Source organism: Syngnathus floridae, chromosome 3, assembly GCF_059516105.1.
Source record: "Syngnathus floridae isolate MCC-2025c chromosome 3, RoL_Sflo_1.0, whole genome shotgun sequence".
NCBI lineage: Eukaryota > Metazoa > Chordata > Actinopteri > Syngnathiformes > Syngnathidae > Syngnathus > Syngnathus floridae.
Window position 1 is genome coordinate 13,599,128 of NC_142415.1, and position 21,157 is coordinate 13,620,284.

At 39.0% G+C, this 21,157-nt stretch overlaps 4 protein-coding genes across 6 annotated transcripts; 1 reads left to right on the forward strand and 3 right to left on the reverse strand.

Annotated features, from left to right (window-relative positions):
* Positions 1-2,057: 2,057 nt before the first annotated feature.
* irf8 (interferon regulatory factor 8) lies at positions 2,058-6,643 on the reverse strand. The gene is made up of 9 exons (XM_088371001.1): positions 6,501-6,643; positions 6,241-6,425; positions 4,726-4,909; positions 4,535-4,635; positions 4,406-4,463; positions 4,118-4,165; positions 3,358-3,753; positions 3,168-3,283; positions 2,058-3,076 (listed from the first exon to the last, which is right to left on the reverse strand). Exons 2-9 carry the CDS (start codon positions 6,409-6,411, stop codon positions 2,885-2,887), a joined length of 1,266 nt encoding a protein of 421 aa, XP_088227127.1. The 5' UTR covers positions 6,412-6,425; positions 6,501-6,643; the 3' UTR covers positions 2,058-2,884.
* Positions 6,644-7,183: 540 nt separating this feature from the next.
* Positions 7,184-15,041, reverse strand: dusp22a (dual specificity phosphatase 22a). 2 transcript variants are annotated; one of them, XM_088371011.1, is made up of 7 exons: positions 14,829-15,041; positions 13,825-13,932; positions 13,360-13,442; positions 12,473-12,522; positions 9,666-9,740; positions 9,307-9,478; positions 7,184-7,976 (listed from the first exon to the last, which is right to left on the reverse strand). In XM_088371011.1, exons 2-7 carry the CDS (start codon positions 13,880-13,882, stop codon positions 7,785-7,787), a joined length of 630 nt encoding a protein of 209 aa, XP_088227137.1. In that variant the 5' UTR covers positions 13,883-13,932; positions 14,829-15,041; the 3' UTR covers positions 7,184-7,784. The 2 variants fall into 2 exon arrangements, with proteins under 2 accessions (XP_088227137.1, XP_088227139.1); XM_088371013.1 differs by having other exon boundaries at positions 13,825-13,858; positions 14,829-15,040.
* Positions 15,042-15,358: 317 nt separating this feature from the next.
* Positions 15,359-18,065, reverse strand: cox4i1 (cytochrome c oxidase subunit 4I1). Of its 2 annotated transcripts, none has more exons than XM_088371016.1 (5): positions 17,975-18,065; positions 17,013-17,089; positions 16,275-16,442; positions 16,039-16,170; positions 15,359-15,677 (listed from the first exon to the last, which is right to left on the reverse strand). In XM_088371016.1, the coding sequence occupies exons 2-5, from the start codon at positions 17,086-17,088 to the stop codon at positions 15,541-15,543; spliced, it is 513 nt and encodes a 170-aa protein (XP_088227142.1). In that variant the 5' UTR covers position 17,089; positions 17,975-18,065; the 3' UTR covers positions 15,359-15,540. The 2 variants fall into 2 exon arrangements, with proteins under 2 accessions (XP_088227142.1, XP_088227143.1); XM_088371017.1 differs by having other exon boundaries at positions 16,275-16,439; positions 17,975-18,058.
* emc8 (ER membrane protein complex subunit 8) lies at positions 18,055-20,780 on the forward strand. The gene is made up of 5 exons (XM_088371014.1): positions 18,055-18,591; positions 18,857-18,933; positions 19,011-19,080; positions 19,268-19,362; positions 19,450-20,780. Exons 1-5 carry the CDS (start codon positions 18,379-18,381, stop codon positions 19,607-19,609), a joined length of 615 nt encoding a protein of 204 aa, XP_088227140.1. The 5' UTR covers positions 18,055-18,378; the 3' UTR covers positions 19,610-20,780.
* Positions 20,781-21,157: the final 377 nt, after the last annotated feature.

Below are 21,157 nucleotides of genomic sequence, written 5' to 3' on the forward strand. Positions count from 1 at the left end.
TTTGCAACACAGTTGCTCGTGTGCTGCCCCAATTAAACTCTTTGCTTGTGAGCTGTTCCATAAATCATATATATTCCATCACAGCTAGGTGAGGTTTCAGTAGTGTAGTGGTTAGTACTTCGTACTCTCACCCCAGGGACCCGGGTTCAAATCCCAGTAAGAAGTAAAATATTTTATCATAGAAATATTTGCAACACAGTTCCTTGTGTGCGGCCCATATAACCATTATAACTACTTGCTTGTGAGCTGTTCCATCAAACCATATATATTCAACAAAACAAGAGCGAGGATTCCATAGTGTAGAGGTTAGTTCTCTGGACTTTTACCCCAGCGTCCTGAGTTCAAATCCCAGTGAGACCTAAAATGTTTTATTATAGAACAATTTGCAACACAGTTGCTCGTGTGCTGCCCCATATAACCATTATAACTATTTGCTTGTGAGCTGCTCCATAAATCATATATATTCCATGATATGTAAGCAAGGGTTCCGTAGAATAGTGGTTAGTACTTTGTACTCTCACCCCAGGGACCTGAGTTCAAATCCCTGTGAGATGTAAAATACTTTATCATAGAAAGATTTGCAACACAGTTCCTTGTGTGCTGCTTTAACCATTTGCTTGTGAGCTGTTCCATCAAACCATATATATATTGCATGCAATGTGAGCAAGGGTTCCATAGTGTAGACTCTACACTGTAGAGGTTAGTTCTCTGGACTCTCACTCCAGCGTCCTGTGTTCAAATCCCAATGAGACCTAAAACATTTTATCATAGTACAATTTGCAACACAGTTGCTCGTGTGCTGCCCCATATAACCATTATAACTATTTGCTTGTGAGCTGCTCCATAAAACCATATATATTCCATGCAATGTGAGCGAGGGTTCCATAGGGTAGAGAGTTCGTGTGATTTCCTCGTTAAGTGCACCTGCGTGAAAAGTTTTAGCTCCTGCAGAACGTGAAAATGACCAAAAACTTTTCACGCAGGTGGACTTAACGAGGGAATCTTGGAAAACATGTTGGAATGCGGCCCCGAGGACTAGAGCTTGACACGTGTGACCTTTGACCATGATATTTCCCTAATAAAGTGGCCTGTTATTAGGTACACTTGAAAGTGGCAGTGTACCTAATGGAGTGTCCGTGTGATTCCCTCGTTAAGTGCACCTGCGTGAAAAGTTTTAGCTCCTGTAGAACAAGATAATGACCAAAAACTTTTCACGCAGGTGCACTTAACGAGGGACTCTTGAAAAACATGTTGGAATGCAGCCCCGACGACTAAAGCTTGATACCTGTGACCTTTGACCATGATATTTCCCTAATAAAGTGGCCTGTTATTAGGTACACTTGAAAATGGCGGTGTACCTAATGGAGTGTCCGTGTGATTCCCTCGTTAAGTGCACCTGCGTGAAAAGTTTTAGCTCCTGCAGAACGTGAAAATGACCAAAAACTTTTCACGCAGGTGCACTTAACGAGGGAATCTTGGAAAACATGTTGAAATGCGGCCCCTGCTCTAGATTACATGAATACGCCATATGAGTACAGAATATGAATAATTCATATTTACCATGCACAAAGGAAAGGACAGAAAGGACATACTATTGAGTGCTTTTATGCTGAAGTTTTGGTGAATAGTGTCTGCAGTACAGAATGACTGCACTTTGTGTGTACACTGAATGAAGGCAGTCTCACATGTGCTATGTGGGTGGTGGTTTTTGGGGGTTTTTGTTTTTTGCTTCCTGTGACAACATCCGAAAGGTGTTCCTGTTCGGTAGAATTGAACGCAAACTCCTCTGTAATACAGATGTGGACACGGGTACACACGCGCGCACGCACAGACACACACACACAGACATGCACACACACACACACACACACACAAACACACACAAATCAAGCCTCATATCCGCTTATCAAGCATTGGAAACATACAACATGCAGATTTTCTTCCCCTTTGACTGACATACTACTGTAGTCATTTTTTTCAAAGAAATACATATATATCAAAGTCAAGCATATCAAAGTTCAAATGTTCACGATATAATAATACAAAAGAGATTGTAGTTAATTGAAAATATGATTTTAATAAAAAAAAACGTCATCATAAAAAGGGGATACAAGCACATGACGATAGTAAAACCTATCTCTAATATGCCATCCATACTGAAATCAAAGTAATAAAATTAGACAAAAAAGAAAAAGCAGATATTCGGTCAGTCAAGAAATTTCCTATTTACATTCGGTGCATGACAGGTATCCGAAAATTTCTTCACTGAGTAAAGAACAAACGTGTTCTTTACTCATTTTTTTGTGTAAAAGACCTAAAGAAACAACCATTTAAATCTTAGTATAAAGAAATAATGTGTGTAGTATATATAATGCAATTCCAGATAAGACTCCAAACAGAGAAAGAAAAAGAATGACTTATCAACAATGAAATGCGAACGATATCATTTTTAGAAGTATTGTTATGGTTTGGTCTAAAGCCACAGAGGAGCATTTAGATGCCACCAACTAATTTTGTTTTGTAAGATTAGAGTATTACAATTGAAAGTGAAAATTTTATTATTGCTCCTTATATTAGAATAATTATTATGATTATTTTCATGTGTACTTGATTTGATTTGCTTATTTTGCAGCAGGTTGTTTTTAAGTGCTCCAGTTGAGTTGAGTTAAAAAAAAAAAAGTTATGAAATTCTACGGTCAGTGAGTGCCAGTTTACATGTTCTTCTCTCACTCTATTGTGGAATAATGAAAAGGAGGGTTGGCATATTAAGTCTTCACAACATTTCTTGTATATAATACAAAAATATGGACATTCTTAGCATTGAGAAGAAAGCTCGGTCTGAGAATATGATCCAAAAAAAAAAGAGTGCTCTGGCACAGCCTCCTCAGGCAGTGATGGGCATATTCTCCCTGTAGCAGGCGGACCTCTGAGGTCCACTGTAGCTGCACAAGTCCTGATAGATGTTGGCCATCTGCTCTGCTGAGATGTCATCGTACTGCTCCATGTTGGTGCAAAACGGCTGCGAGCGGCGTAAATTCACCGCCTCTAGCAGTTGCTGACACTTCACCATCGTGATCTGACACAGAAGGGGCGGAGGAGCAAACACGAAATCATCAAATTAGAGAAAAGTTTAAGAGGTAAAGTATGACACTTTTTTTTCCCCTTACCTGCACAATTATCAGCCTATTCTTGGCAGTGCTGAGATCATGAAGCTCCTCTCCAAAACACAAAGTCACAGTTGGATCGGGAGCTGGAATCTGACCTTCCTGGTGCAGCTGCAGAGCTACGACAGGACACAGAGCAGCTGGTTAGAGTTTCTCCTCGAACTATTTGTGGAGCTTACAAACAAGGCCTCACCGTGAAGGAACTTGCCAGTATCAAAAATCTTCACCACTGCATCCCTCTCCAGCTTACAAGGCACGGGGCTATAATGCAAGCCCACATCGGCCAGTCCACTCCAGAAGACTCTGCTCTGGCATAGCCTCTTGATGAAAATACCCTCCTGATTGGCCCGCAGCAGGAGTCCTCGCTCCAAGTGGCCCAGCAACTTGTGGGTGACTTGGCGTTGCCGTTCAAACTCGATGAGTTCAGCCGGGGGGAAGTAAACGCTCTGCATGCTGTCGGAGCTGTATGGGGTGCCGCGACCTGGGTGGTGCTGAGCCGGGGAGAGGCGACAGCCCTCGGGATGATTCACCAGTGTGTTGTCCATCAGCTTTCCTCCATAGTAGAATAAGATCATCATTTGAGAGAAAGCTGGAGGACACAAAGTACATCAAAGTATTTAGCTTCTTACTCCCAATACAAATTGATGAAAGTAATTCACATGCAATATGATGATTTTCTGTTAGTTTGCTTTCACTTTCACCAACAACCCAAACTTCTGAATGGGTCCCACAGTGGGGAAAAAAAATTAAAGTTAAAGTTGATTTTGACAATGGTGAACCACAAATAGGCAGGGCTTCTAGAGCCAGTTAGTTATTAACCCTCAAAATGATCACTCACCCTCCCCGATAACTTTGTTTTTCTGTATATATTAGGTTTGAAAATGTTTTTGAAAATATGATTTAAAGTTCCTGCCAAAAATTTCATGTGTGGACATAAGACACAAAATAATTACCTGAGCTGAGAGTGCCAGTCGGTAAGGGGTTGTGATGCAGTGAAAAGGCTGCGAATTAAAAAGAGAAGATTTAAGGCTGTACACACCAATCAGTTCTCAACACAGACTTGTGTCATTATTTTGCCTCATCATCAGAAATATTTATACAACATCTTAATCATCCTCGTCAGCAAAGTTCAACAGGATGTTAGTCAATTCTTCCATTGGAGAGTTTGACTGAGCACAAACAACAGCTAATCTCGTGTCTCATGAATGCAGTTTGTGGTATATTGTCAGTTTTTTTCTTACCACTAGCACTAGTCTGCGGCCAATACTCTGGACTGGCCTGGATCCTGCAGCCTTCTTCCTGTACACACAGAACAATAACGTGTCAAGAAAGGAGTACAAGACAAGGAGAATGAGAAGAAGAAGCTTTACCTCTTTGATGAGGCCCTCGATGTCAGGAGGGCTGTAGTCCATGTCGGTCATGTCGCCAGAGCTGTTGGAAGCAGCTACCGCCATCACTGAGCTCCTTCCATCTGTGGCGCAACAATGGAAGAAAATATTCTTCACGCACTGACCATACAACATAGAGCTTTAGCTTTACAAGATCAAAATCACAAGCTCACGTTTCTGCTCATCCTCTGGTACGATTCTGTAGACTTTATAAGGCTCCGAGATGTCCAGCTGAGATCTTTCTGTCACCTCTTCAAAGTCAGGGCTTTTATTGAGCGCACAGCGCAGTCTGGTCTTCCAAGTTGCAGGTTCTGCCTTGTCGCCCTCCTTGAACTTGCCTTTAAACACGGCCCATGCCTGCATAGAGAGTCATATGTTAAAAAATGATTTTCTATTTTCGTAGGGATGATAAAATACGCTTAGTATTTCAAATTTAGTTACTATGTAAGGTAAGAATATCCATCAATCCATCCATCCTAACCCTAACTCACACTCGTATTAAAACCTGCGGACACTTTAGTGTCTACAATAACTCAAGAAACAATTATATTTATACTAAGCTTAAATGAGTTGATGTAATGGTAAATATCTATTTGACCAGGGTAGTTTAAAACAGTGATTGCCAACTAGTGTGCCGAGACACGAGTGTGCTCGGAGAGGTCATCGGGTATTCCACAGTCATTTATCCAGTTTAGATGAAAATTAATTTATTTACTACAAAAAATATTTGTGTTTGCCAACGGCGTAGAGTAACAGGCAGAACAATTAAATGCTCTTCTAATAAATGACCGAAGGTACAGAAATGATCCACTTGAGATGAGTGAGCTTTAAGAGTTTGTGGCCGGGGTTGCCAAATCCTTTTTCTCCCACCTGTTTAAGCCTTGTTTGTTTAGTAGGGTTTTATTTTGAAGTCTAAGAAGAGAAAACATTGGACCCAGAATGAGCACATTGACAAAAACATTCACAGTGCTTCGTTGAATTCATGTTCGGCTAAAATATGAACAAGTTCATTAACTTTTATTCATTGAATGTGTTCAGGTATAACACCGCTGACCATGTATAGAAAGTTTTTTTTTTTTTTTTTTAATAAATGATCATGTATAGTAAGACCAAATGTGACCGTTGAGCCCTGATCTTTGATCCATGCACCTTGATCCCTAATCTTCGACTCCTAACCTTTCACCCCTTACCTTTGAAACTTGACTCAAACCGAAACAAAACGACCATGTACAGTAAGGCTTTTTAGTAAAAAAAAAAAAAAAAAAAATACCATGAATAGTATTTTATTATTTTTAGGAAAACAAAAATACCATGTATATAGTACAGGAAGTGAGGTTTAACGATCAATGTGCACAGCTCAAGCGCAAAATCCCCATTTTATATTTAGCTATTTACATTTTGTGATTGTTTTAGAGAGAACAGCGCGATTATATACAGTTTATTCATCACCCCCCTGAAAATCTTAAACAGGCACTGCACGGCCAAATCACCCTGGCTGCAAACCCCACCCTGTAAAAAAATCCCTAATACCATCTGCACCTATAAAAACATTAATTAATGTTTTTTTCACATTTATGTGAACCTAAAAGAAAATATAGTATAAAAACAAACAGTTAAACAAAGGTAATCCTAATAATATAAAATGGCCCATTTTGAGGCAATTAAGTGTTCAAACTGAATGTACCTACCTTAAAAATAGATGCGTCTACTTCTTGGTTGTAATCCTGTTTCCCTGCGTGTTTCCACGGAATTCGGAACATGATTCGGTTTCCATCTTCCCACATGAGCCCAGAGTATTGTCCACTCTGGATCTGCTCAATAAGCCACTGCTTCAGCCTACGACCTCCAGAATTCGACATCGTGTTTGTGTCACCTACAGCAAGAAGTTACTCATGTTAGAATTGCAAGGTATCAAAGGAATTCCAAAAGTGAAAGTAAAAGCACTTACAATGAGAAGTTGATGAGCTGTGAGAAGGTAATGAATGATAGCTCTCCACGCATCTCTGTCAGGTTTATTGTTTTGGATGGTAGTGAGTATGCGTGACGTCACTGCTGTTCTGACCAATCACTGTCACCGAAGTCGCAACAGGTCGACCCCGCCTACTACGACATTGTAGTTCTTTAAAGTGTGGGCATTTACAAGAAACGCTCTGACACAAGTTGCTGCCCACGCCTAAACAATCAGTCACAAGTAAGCTTGTGGCATGGGGAATTTTAGCGTGGAGTGCAAGTCAGTAAATCTTGGTAATTTGACATTTGGCCAAGGTGTGATTATTTCATGGCGTTCATTCATTTTTATAAAAATCCTAGGAACCCTAAACTGAATAACTGGCAGGAAAATTCCAGGACTAGTGTCCCATATTTCAAGCTTTCCACAGAGCCTGGTCAGGTGAGTGGGAAGTTTGCTCCAACAAAGTGACATTCTTGGCCAGGAACTGTCAAGATCAGAGAATGCTCTGCAGCCACATGTTGTCCTGTCACAGGGGACCACTCACAGTTTGGATTAGAAATGCATCTTTTGACAATCTTGGAACTTTTCTGTCATAGACATTATCATTAGTGGTACTAGATTAATATGTAACAAGTACTTTGTAAAGCCAAAACAATCACATTCATTCTATTGTACAGATATTAATCATTTCATTTTTTTAATCAGTTTATTTTTTTTTTACAAAACAAAAACAGTAGTGTGCAATACTTGTACCAAGAAAACCACAAGACAATCTACAAACACTACAATGATAAATCAGAGCTTCACTAAAAATCAGGAAGATGGTAGTGTTTGTACTTCCAAGATCCTTCATTAAAACTAAACAACATAGCCTTGTGTGAAACACACAAATCAACATATGTTCGTTCATTTTCCACCTTTAGGATTACCTCCATTTTTTGGAATTGACTCATTTACACAAAACTAGTAAAGCAGTAGTTCACCAAAGCAGGTGGTCGACATCCCATTTATCGGAGGCAAATGACAAATCTTTTAAGGCTGCTGAGCATATTGCAACAGGTTGGGAGGATCACATGGAAGCATGGGTGATGTCATCATGATTAAGGTGCTGAGGCTTTTAGAGTTAGGCGTCTGAGCACTGATGGGCTCGGTGAAGGAAACAAGAAGGTACTAGGGGTGAGGTACGCGTAGCCCGCAGCAAAATCAACCCGGTGCTAAAAAGGTTAGCGTGATGCATAAATTAAGTATTTTGTCGGGTGATTTAGTGGCGGGCCTAGTGTTTCAGCTGCTGCCTTCGGGATGAGCCGGAGTGGGCGGAAGGGAGCACGCATCCACGTCCTGTTTTATCCAGCGCTGGTCTCCGGCTTGTCTCTGGTTCTCCTGTTGCTCCGTGTATTGGATCAGCAGAGCGCCCACTTGCTCCTGGTCCTTAAACGGACTGGCTTGGAAACTGGACTCCAGCCACGCTCGATACTGTGGATAGATCGGTATGAATACAATCAATGCTCAGTTAAGCATTATTGTTATCAGTGTGATAAATGACCGATCAAAACACTTGATCATCAAAGCACAGCAAATAAAGATTTTGTATTTCCATTGCTTTCTGTGGTCACATAGTTTCTAAATTCTAGTCTATAGCAGCGTGTCCAACTGTTATGATTCCATTACAGTGTATTGAAACTAAAAATGCATCCAGTCCTTGGTATAATTGTAACTGGGGACAAAGATTTGCACGAGCCAGTTGTTTATTGTGGCTCAAGTCATTTACAGAGGCTTTCAAACTTTTAGTATATCATGAACCTTGGTTATTGCAGCCTAAGGAACATCACATTTTATTACATGTAACGGCAGATGACATTTATCCTGATAGAAGTAGGAGTTAGCAGGAAGAATCTGTCTTATCTAACAGGTATCCTAAAATCCAGTGGAGTTTATTTTCAATGCGGTTACTGCACCTTTCTAAAGTATCACATACAGTGAAACAATGAACGACACAGGTGACTAAAAGGAAAAAAAAATACAATGTGTCAAATGCAGAGATGTTTCTAATAATTTGGTTACGTGACAAACGATGAGAAAAGGGTCTCAAAAAATGGAGTGCAGTTCAATACAGTTTTCCAACGACAACCTGCAGACTAATAAAAAATACAGTATTCACATGTCTGGTGACTTACCGTAATTTAAGTATACTATGCATTTCTTTGGATATCACTTTGGAATGAACTTTTAGGATCATTGGAGCCACTGTAACTTTGTGCAGTCACGGGATTAACACTGTACTTGAATGGCATCTAGGTTTTTTTTTTTTTTTTTTTTTTTAAAAAAACAAACCTTTCTAAATTTCGACATGTAAATACATTGAGTTTAAAGGCTGAACATAACTGAAGTGAAACTTGTACTTTGGAAGTGATTCTTTCAAGTACCACTTGCCTGAATACCACCCCACTTTCAGAATCACTGGTCTCAGGAGTTCCTTATATACAACAATACTGTGAAATTTGCCGTTACAATGCAGATTCTCTCATTTGTACGACTCACATTGTAAAGTCATTTCCCCTGTATTCCTCCAAATCATTGCATGCAAGATGCTGACGGTGATGCAAAGCACGTGATAAGCAGTGCCCAGCTATCGCAATCGCAGCAACATCCCCCACCTCCGCGGTTCCCGTTCTCAATGCAACTCAATGCTTGGTCATTGCTACTGCAAGGGAACATTTTCAAGCACTCCATTAATTGAAATGTTGTATTAGACAGAAAAAGAAGTGGTCACTTTTGCGAGCTGCTTGCACGGTATATACGGTACCTCTGAGACTTGCGTGGTTTGGTACTCCTGCAACTGCTCCTGGAAGCCGCAATTGGGCCCAACAAAAGAGCGAACGGCCTTGACGGCGGTGAGACATTCCTCCCAGCTGTAATGGGTGACAGTCATCAGGTAGGCCACCACCATTGTCGTGCTTCGGGAGACACCTGCGAGGCTGAACGACAAACACGCATTTGACGTATACACTACACTGGCCAGTCAAAATATTAGGTACACTTTGCTTCAAGCTTCCGATCATATTTTGTCGGACTGATGTTTATGATTGTTAATGACTAGATTGCGGTAATGTAGAGGCACTTCCGACTCACTCGTAAGTGAACATTATGTTACTTATCACTTACCAGTGAACGAGACACGCCCCGCCATTCAGGCGACACTCATGGATGAAGCGGATGCATTCTTTAAAATGTTGCAACCTGAGAAATTGATGAAAACACTTAAAATGCACACCGTTTCACATCAAATCAGGAAGCGATGGGCTGTAGTTCAAAGCATACAGTATTGCACAGCCTAAAATAGGATTGCATTATAAGAATTGAGAAATGGCATCTTGAAATGAAACTACATGAATGAGGCCCTGACTTTGTGTGTTGCAGAACTGGTTTATGATACCGGTTGAGGATTCCAATCAAGGGACAATCTAATTTCCTTAAATGGATGCGACGACTTGGCTGCTCCAACAGAGGCTTTGTGAGCGCCAACGACAAACAAGGAAAGAGCCCTCTTTTGACTCTATAGTGTGAAGACGAAGAAGAGGGAAAAACAGCAGGTCTCTAAAATAATTCATGTTTTAAGCTCGTGAACAAAAATGAAGTCTCAAACAATCCAGAAAAGCAATGAATGTAAGAAAAGCCCCCGCAGACATTTGTTGTGTTTGACAATCCTCCTTGCAGACAGTTGGGAAACACTGATAGCGTTTCACATAATCAAGAAGCAGAAGGCTGACCTGGCAGACTCCCGGGACCAGCTGCTGGTTACTCAACAGCAGACAAAGTAACAGTCGGCGGTGAAAATAGACACTTCTTCCTGAGACCCAAAGTCCACTTCAGAATTTGTCTCCTCAGCACTTTGTTCTGTCTTCCCAGCACTGATGCTTCCGCTCGTCTTGTTAAATATGCAGAAATTCACCATGTGAAAGAGTATTTACGTTTTAACTGGCTGAATCTGGTAAAAAAAAACAACAAAAGGCGCTCGCTCTCACGATGCTGCAGAATTAGAATATCATGGCAAAAGGCAGTCGTATTGAAGTACTGTCTTCATTCTGTATCATTCTCCTGTACTGTACAATCAATTGCCGTCTTTGTCTATTCCCTCAGAACTAAAATATAACATTTCTCAATCTCAAGCAAGGCATAATGCAGCACAATGGTATGATTCCAATAAATAGACAGCATTTTGTGTCAATACGTCTTTTGGTTGTTTGAGAAAACGTGCTTGGCACACGTTTTCAATCCCCAAAACCCCTTTTTGACAAATCAAAATTTGTATTAGCATGGTTGAAAAGAATGGCTTTATAAAGGCAAGTAAAAAAATCATTACCACAACATTGCAATTTTAGTTTATAATAGTTAAATTATAGTTTAAATTAATTCTTAATTTTCCTTCTATGGGGCTAAACGATGTGCCCACAAAAGTAATGTTTAAAAAAAAAAAAATATATATATATATATATATATATATATATATATATATATATATACACACACACACACACGCACACACACACAGATAGATAAAAATTTAAAAAATATACTTGAATGCTGTTAATATGCTAAATGGCCATAAAAAGAATTGAGCCACTCAATCAATTAACAAAACGACAACAATATTTCAGTCAAATTGAGGAAAAGTGGAAGTGACTGATAGCGAAAGTGAAGTTACTCGAGTCGTGATTATCACACTTCATTAAAAGTTAACAAAACAATAAAATAACATTTTATGTCGCGAGATAGAGGGTTACATTTTTCCTTTAAGAATTTTTTCATGAACCGTCTTCCATTGCCTTAGAGTCAGCCTTTCACGCCCATTGCGAGTTAAGTTACCAAATATGGCTCCTTTCCCTATAAAGGGCGACACATAGCCATGTTCGTGTCAATATCAATTTAATAGGGAGAGAAAAAAGGAACTGAAATCAGGGTTGACTTGACATCCGTACCACATTATCGACGTTGGAGCTGCACGAAGCGCTAAACAAACAGTAGCTAGGAGCTTATGCAATGGGAGGGGCCTCCTCGCCAGTGGCGAACACGGCGGGGAGGCAGTTGGTCTCCCGGCTCGGATTAGGCAGAATGGAGATTGTGACAGAGTGGGGCTCATTAAAGCGTAAAGGGTGGTCAAAGGCAACAGCCAGATGTCGCTGAGGTTTCCTTCCTCTGCTGCCTGAGGGAAGGTGCCCGATTGCAACACTGGAGGTCAGAGCTCTCCAGGCCCTTCGGCAACATCCATCCAAGCCACAAAGCTCCATTTCTTATCTACTTGCAATGGAGCTCTGAGGCAGAAGTTCCATTACGTTTAAAAAGATTGAAATAGAAGAGCAAGGGAAAACATTTTGAAAGTCCGCCCTGACAGCCAACAAGTGGACAGAGCCTTGGCACTGGTGAGGCTGCTTAAGAAATGCTACTGGAATATAAACCCAGTTGGGCTCTGAGGTCTTCAAAATCGGGTCGATCAGTTGAGCCCGGAGTTCAAAGCAAACTGGAAGGCGGGGCTTGTGCTGTGCGTTCGGTCCAACATGAGTCGAGCGAGAGTTGCATTAACAGAACCTACGTAGAGATGAATATAAACACGGTGACTCATGGGACTACTGCAAGGGTGGAGGCCCAGCTCATGATGCTTTCGACATGAATAAAGTGACAAATGGAATTACACCATCGAGCTCTGTTCGAAACATTGGCAGACAATCACAAAAAAAATATACAGTGATGAATAACAAGAGTACTTTTTTTATGTAATCAGATTTGGCCAAATAATAGAATGATTTGTTGACAATAGGCAAGTTATTAAATAAGGAAAAAATAAAACAATACTTTAAAAAAAAGAGAAAAAATAATAAATAAAATTAAACAATAACCTACCCATCTAAGGTACTTTTAAATATGAGGAAAATTTTAGAAGAAGAGTTGATTGTGCATGTGTGTTTTCTACTCACAGATTCTGGCTAGAAGCATCTGCTGCATGAATACAAAGGTAAGTCTTGTCCTACAAATCATCATCATGAGAAAAATACGTTACACGTCAGAGCAGTTGTAACACCCAGAACAAGTTTTTGTAAAAAAAAAACTGCCTGTTGCGTATGTGTGTTATTGTATGATTAAATGTACTTTTATTATTATGACAACATATCAAACCTTGTCCAACATAACCTACTGTACATGAATAAGAACCATAAAAGTAATGCATTTTCTGAGAAGACATCTTATTCATATGGTAGGCTGAAAATTTGTTTTGTTTTTAATACCTTCGTGCAAAACATCTTCATAGATGACACCCAAGCTCACAATATAGGCCAGAAATGTTATGTTCTACTTCTGTTTTAAAGATTTATTTGTCAAAAATGAACTTTCTCAGATGAAATAAGCAAACCAAGTCTGTCTCTGAGCTATATTGTGGTTGTCTATTACTTTTAGTTTCCTAGGTACACTCATCACCTGAACGTCATACAAAAGGTTGTGCAAGAAATTCTGCTTTTACGAAAGAACCAAATTATTACAAACGGCTTTCAGAAATATGCAGTACAGTTCCACGCCAACAAAATAATCATCACTGTTAAACGACACCCATCTAATAGTGTCAACAAAAAGTCAAATGTAAAACAAATTTAAATGATGGATTGACAATGTTATATCAATATATGATGACATACAATAACATATTAGCTGTGCACATATACAACTATGAGTACACTCTTGCACCAACTACAGCTCAACACTTCCCTCTGCTGGTTAAAGAAACCTCAGACTTTTGGAAGTTGTATTGTGTTGAATGTATTTGGTTCAGCAAGTGTTTTGGAGATGATGATACTTGCATTTCACTAACCTCAAATACGGGCCGGGCATTGTTGTACACAGAGAGGATGTGGGTGATGCCATTCTGTGATAGGCTTTGTCGGTTTTCTGCATCTAGATCAAATACAGGGGAAGGGGGTTGCTCACACCATGATTGAGTCACAACACCTGACTTTCAATGGAAATCATTCTTATTGAATAAGCCACTAACATAAGGAACAATTAAATACACATTTTCCTCTCTCAAACAAAGGAATCAAAATTATATTCATCTTGGTACTGCTGCTTTTTTTGTTTCCAGCAGAGACCACCATCACAACATTTCATGTTAAAATTGAGTCTATGAATTGAGGATAACTTGTGCAAACAGAATAAACTGTTCATTAGTAGAAAACATTGCAAAAAAGTTAATATTATTCTTCACATTTATAAAAGAAATAAAGTCAAATCCTGCAAAAGGACAAAATAAATTACAAGAAAAGGACGTCTTTCTTACCTCTTATATTCCCAAGGTACAGGCCATCAACAACCTGTGAAGCACAAGTCACAGACATGTTGTACTCTTCTTAGTCTCTGCATGATAGTCAGGCTTCAAATGGTTCCCCTAAAAAGGAACAAATGTTCCAAGCTGAGCCTGATTGGATTTGAGGCTTAAAGCTTAAGAACCAAGCACAGGAAAGGCAACTATCCCCCCCCAGGGACATACAAGGCCTGAAACGCTGAAGTGTCATCCTCAAGGAGTGATGAGAGGCAAAGACACTGGACAGACTCCAAAACAATGGTGTTCAAGCTTTTTATAAGTACCACCTCAAAAAATAATTATCTCTCTAGGTACATAATGGTCAAAATAAAAAATAATGCAATTCAAAGTTAAACACAACAGATCTGTGCATGATAAATGTACCGCAATGGATTAAAAAAAAATACTATCAATACAAATTATAGTAAAATTAGCAGGTTCACTGAAAACAGATGCCTAATATTGATTTGACCCCCATTTGAGTCATCATTCAAGAGTCAGAGGTCAGATGGTGGCCACAGCATGTTAACCTAAGTGAAATTGAGTGAAAACAAAGTTGATCTGATTTGGCATATACCAAACATGTCAGTGATTTACTTAATTTCTTCATTTAAACTAGCAACCTAAACTGGAATTGCTTATCAAATTGCGCTTTTGCGAATGAAATGTAAGGCAAACCTGATTCATGCACAGGGTGTTTTTGCTTATCTTGTTGCTTATAGCAATGAAACCAATAGCACTCGCTAATCTCTACACTTGAATCTCGAATGAAAAGTTTTGGTGACTTGTCACGCGTATTTGTGCACTCTGCAACCTTAACGGATGTACCATAAATGTATCACATTGCTGTACTTAGCATGTGTAACAAGTCAACCTTGCGCTTGAACATATAATCTCTCAATCGTCAACACGAAATGGAAGACAAATTTAACACTTCGCCCGCAAGAGCAAAGCATGACAAACACTTTTAAATTTAGTACCTTATTCATTCCATTGCCCATGGCGGCTAGTCCTTCTGTATGGTGATTATCCGAAAGTGACACGATCGGACTGTGGCTCGAAAATACAAGGCTGGGTAAATTTCGAATTACATGCACGACGCAAATAAATTACAAAAGCTGAAGGAGAAATAAGCTTGCACTCCTGCCTTACAACGTGAAACGTCGACTTCCGGGATTGTTTTGACGTAAACTAAGTAGTCCATCCGGTAAGTGACGTCACAGGAAGGAACACCCGTACGTTTAAAACAAGCGAGTTAATAGAACGGTGTTATTTGCATGGGTTCTACTTCCAATTGTAAGGTATTACTGACTGGTTATGAATGTGATGTAAGAAAAATACTCAAAATTAATATTGCATAGCAGGCCAGCTTTGGTGTGCATGGGCACGTTTTTGCAGTATACAACAAAGATTTAAGATAGCCGAAAATGCACTGAGATTTACGATTGTATGTTTTCACAAAATGCTTTGTCCATAATCCCCCCCCCCACACACACACATACAATGTGGATTCATATTTTTATATTTATTTTATTTCTGTACTATACAATGAACATAGGAGGAAGAGGTCTTCCACAATGACCACACACTGAGGTAATGTGGATGGATAATCAATACAGTAATGCAGGCATTAGTGGATCTTTCCATTGATCTGCTTTTGATTTCGAATGTGAGACATGGTCCGGTTGTTCTTTACTTCTTCCACTGCTTGTTTTCGTAGTCCCACTTTGATGACAAGCCTTCCACAGGGTTCATTCTCATGTCCAGCATCCTCTGCAGCTCTTTCTCCTTGAACTCAAGCTCAAATGTGTGAGGAACTGGTCCATACACTGAAGACACACAAAAAGTGACTGATAAACAACTGTGTAATTATCAATATTACAGTGGCACCTTGGTTAACGAACACAATCCATTCTGTCAAGTCAGTCCCTATCTGAAAAACAATGGTCCCCATAGGAAATAATAAAGGAAATTGAAATCAAAATAAACATTAAAAAATAGATGAGAACAGTTATAATACAGTACAAATTGCATCAAATACACATAAAAAACTATTTAAAAAAAAATTTGAACATGAGAACCTTTCGTCAACAAAGGAAAACTTACCATTAACCAAGGCTCTACTGTATTTTCTTAAAATTTCAGAAAACACAACACTGTATTATTCTAGTTAGAATGTTTACCACTTACCATGCTTCCTCTGCCAGAACACCACAAGCCCAGTGAGGCCAAAGAAGAAAAAGATCCCACCAACCACAGTCTTCCACTGAGACGATCCCTGGTTCATCTCAGCAAAGCTCTGCTTGAAGCTGATACGATACACTGAATGGGGAGCAATTGAATGAAATATCAATATGCATGAACGCAACATTTGATTGGTTTCAAGTGTGTCAGGCCAAGATAGAAACGGTGATGCAAAATCTTACATGCGATCTTCTCCTCATTGGAGAGGTTGGTCCACAAGCCTTTCTCCTTCTCCTTGAGCGACTGCTGCTCTGTGCTCAGTTCCTGCACATAGTTGACATCGGGAAGGGGGTTCTCCCGCGTGTCAAAGTAGGCAGGTAGAGTGTAGCTCTCCACTTTTGCGACACCTGCTGGAATGAACACAAAATCCTTAAAGTCATGGAGATTTAAGAAATGGACTGTATAATAAAACATCTTCTGTAAATTTCTGTTTTGACACCTCCAATCAAAAATGTGTTTAATGTCGCAATAAAAACTTTACCAAAAGAGGTGTAGTATTTACTTGCTTTTTTCCCCAAGTGGACAAAAAACCCAGCAATTAAGGCAGTGTTTATTGGAAGGTGTGCTCATAGTGCATCAAATACTATACTGCACAGGTCACAATGAAATGAAATTGTATGAATTAACTCAAAATGAGAGATAATTTAGATGATTAGATTTGTTATTTTAAACGACACAGATCTAGTGCTTGCATAATACCACACATTTAACTTACTGTCAGAATGAAAATGTATCAACATGGTTTGCTAATACTCTTGGTTTTTCCTTTGTGATGATTCTCAGTCATTCACAGCATATAAAAGGTTGAAACAACTTTACTATTCTTGCTGTTTGTATTTGTTGTCACTTGTTTTTGCCAAATGTTCAAATACACTACTGGCTAACAATAAGTGATATACAATATCATATGCGATAATCACCATGACTGCCGCGTAAGCAAACAGATGTGGAAATGGCACGTTTGCCAACAAGACTCAGGGCTCTGGTTGCCAGCATTCTGCGGAATAAAAATACAACGTACATTACTCATACATAATGTCATGGTTGATATGCAAACATGTTAATATTAAGACACTCCAGGGGCAAACACTTAAAGGCAACCTCCACATTAAGGCCACTCGCAATAATATGAAATCAAGACATGAATATTGACAAAGTAATGATGCCCTTGATTGACATCCACTCTGCAAGAAAACAACTCGTAGATGAAATATGAGTTTTAAAAACAATACTATAGAAACACAATAGTTTTCATTCGGCTGATCATAATTATACAAATTGTTAGAGACGACTTCAAATAATGTCTGTTGTACCTTTTGAAGTGACGCCTCCGAGAAAACAGCAAGATTACCTCAAGTGCATTAAAAAAGTGGCAATCCTATCATTATGGCATCGAACCGATATTCTAACTCAATCTTTAAGTACAAATTTGGTGACAATAATAATCAAATGCTGACTTTTAATATTTAGGTTATAGCCGTGATGTTTGGCTAACGTTAGCATTGGCCGCACAGGCAAGGTCAAAGCGCCGCGGCTTCTTTGAATAACATCGGTTTTACAATTGATCGTGTAATACAACATAATGTATGATGCGGAACTCAATTCCTTGGTGGAAAGTGTCTTCGCACGAGGCAGTGGGGGGTAAAACCTGAAAACACGTAGGACGCACCAAGTCAAACGTCGCTGCTAAATGCTAACAGCTCACGCTAGCTTCAATGGGCTTTGACAAAGTCACCCGTGTGCTGTTGCCAAGAGCAGCCAAAAGTGGCAACACAAGTAAGTACAGTCTGTACATTTCGAAAATGAACATTGATTAAATGAAACGTTTTGAAAAGTGAACATGAACATGCAAGAAACAAGAAAGAGTGAATAAAAATCTTACGGGACTATTCTTGTAGCAGCGCACCGATGTCCTTAAAGGAAGTGCAATCGACCGGAAGTAGTTAGTTGGTGAAAAAAAATTTCGCCGTTTACGACGATAACGTCGATTTACGGTACATCGTTTCGGTTAACGGCCGCACCGGTTTTTGACAACCAGCAGTGTGCTCGGAGGACGTATCATAAGATCAAGTTTACGCTTAGCTCACTTGTTTACCTTGTTTCAAACAATCATTTCCGATTGATATAAACGGTATCCCTTTGTTTTGGCAGAATTTAAATGTTACGCTTATATAGAAACTTAACCGTATGGTGTGCTACTTTTCTACTATGCGATATAATTAGCTAACTTGTCAGAAGTATTTTTACGTCTTTTAGTACGAGAGCCTGTCCAATTCCTCCACGATCATGCCTATTCAGCTGACAAGTCAAGCTTACTGTAAAATGCTCCTGCACGCCGCCAAGTATCCACACAGCGCCGTCAACGGGTTGTTGGTTGCAGAAAAAGACAAAGAGAGAAAGAAAGACAGTTGCCAAGATCCAGTCTTGTGTGTGGACTGCGTGCCACTCTTCCATGGCACTCTGGCTCTTGCACCAATGCTAGAAGTTGCTTTAACACTGGTGAGTCCTTTTTTTCCTATTTGGGCTTTCTTGCTAAACCCCGAAGTGGTAGATGATGGATGGATGAAGCCACTGTAACATGCACAGTTTGAACATTTAATTCAATGATTCTTTTGCCTACCACAATACACCACGCAATGATTTTAAGATTTGAGGATTAATGCTATAGGACATTTCACAGGATGTCACACATGCTTCTGGAAAGCAAAAAAAAAAAAGTTATATTATTCTTGTTAACCGAGCCCTCGATGTCTGTTCTTCTCAGATTGACACTTGGTGTAAAGAAAACAATTATGTCATCGTCGGATACTATCAAGCAAATGAACGCACAAAGGATTCAAGGTATTGAACCCCTTCTTTTTAATATCTACGTAAAACACATGCACTACTTTTATAGTTTTTCATCGTCTCCTTTGCAGGCCCAACCAAGTTGCGGAAAAGGTGGCAGCAAGGATTTCGGAATGCTTCAGTGAAGCTGCAATTGTTATGGTAAATGACTATATAATATAATATATATATTTTTTCTTAATTGAGTTGTACAGGTTATAGATCACATAATGGATTTTTTTTTAAACAACTTACTTAGGTTACATCTTTTAATATCAGATAAAGCTGGCAGTTGAACAGGGATGTGTAAACATTTTAAATCCACTGCAACTTTGGTGTTTATTCTCAGGTGGACAGCAGCAGATTAAAAATGAGCTGCCGTGAGCCCATTGTGCTCATTTATGATCTTCATGAAAATAAGTGGAAAAGTAGGGATGTCAATATGTAAGTGTCTCCTGTACTTAATTCATTCGGCATTCAAATCAAATAATGCTTCAAATGAAAACTAACCCTGTTTGCTCACTTTTCCAGTGACTCCTTCGAGGACTGGAGCGAAGCGCAAAAGATCACGTCAGCTCTTCTAGAGGGAAGGTCCTACGAGAACTTGATTGACTTTGACAATCATTTGGACGACCTCAGGAACGACTGGACCAACCCGGTGATTAACAAGTCTGTCCTGGACTTGTGTTGAGACCGTCAGCCGTGCAGGCTTAACAAGCGCATGAAGATGGCTGCCATTACTACTTGTGGCACAGGAGCACATGATGCTCAACCCAGTCCCGGTTCCACTTGAGGTTTTGGTACTGTCCAGAATATGTGGAAGACCGACCTTTTATTAGGCCAACCGATCTCAAGGGCAAGCACCTGATTGTGCACTTTGCGCAGGCATTGCAGACATAATGTGGCTCAATGCATTTTTTGTAGAATGAGAATGATGTGTCGTTATTCATAGTGCTAAAATTATTAATTAAACTTAGAAAATATTTGATCGAGTTTGTTCTTCTGAAGTAGCCATATTGAGGTAAAATCCCTAATACAGCGGTGCCTCAACATACGAATTTAATTTGTTCGGTGATGCAAAACATTTGTACTCAAATCATCTTTAACTATTGAAATGAATGTAAATGTTATTACAAATCTATTTCAGAAAAGAAGGTCTTTTAAACAAGAAAAAGCAACTCAATTATTTAATTTTTAAAATAAACAACAGTGAGATAATTAAATGGATTGTAAAGAATGAAACTGTTTTGGGCACTTTTTTGCATCAATTCAGTAGACATTGTGCTTCAACTTCTGCACCTCTTGGGCACATGAAGACATTATAATACAGATAAAGACACACAGAAGAGTTTCACTGATGAATCAGGAAGATGCAGTCTTTTTTTGCATAGTGAAAAGAATATATGAGTGTGTATTGTTATATTGTTTGTCTACATTTGTTATTCAAATATAGTAGCTGTTGCCGAAGGGTTATAACATGCTATTTGTTACCCTGTTGTTGTTTTTGCATTACGTGTTAGCATTAAGCTCACAGGATTTAGTGAGGCAAAAATAATGTGGTTTGGCTCCATAAACATGTAGTTTTCTGTTTAGTTTGATGGTCAACTAACTACAATTCAATGTCAATCATCTTGAAGACATTTTTTTGAAGATACTGAGTATTTGCTTGCTGTCAAGCAATTAAATTCACTGCCACACCATATTGTAGTTGCAAGTCAGAAAAGGTGGCTAACTGATGGCTTGTAAAAACTCCTATGATTTAAATGATTTGATTGAAATGATTGGTGGGAAATTACTACTACTGACATGATTACCATTTTTTGTGGGTTGTCTTTACACCTCTAAAACATGTTTTAAAGTGATGACTGTACTGTTTTCTTTTGTACAAGTACCAGCAATTACACTGATATTTTTAAAACTATTACGTACTCTTCTCAAGATCATAGAAATATATAACTTTTGTTTTACCTCATTTGTTTGCTTTATCTTACCTATTACTTAATGTATAGTTGCTTAATAGACCCCTCTTAATTCTTCCTTCTAAAAATTATTAGGAGGAATGAATATGTGTTTTGCTTTGATTTGTGTTGCTTAAAATAAAGAGTTCATTTCACGTTTAATATTTTGGATGATTAAATATGGATTGGTAAGTGACTTGCTGCTGAATTCATCAAACAATATTTACACAATACTTGAGTTTTAAGTATAAACACCACCCCAAGGAATACAATTTGTTTCA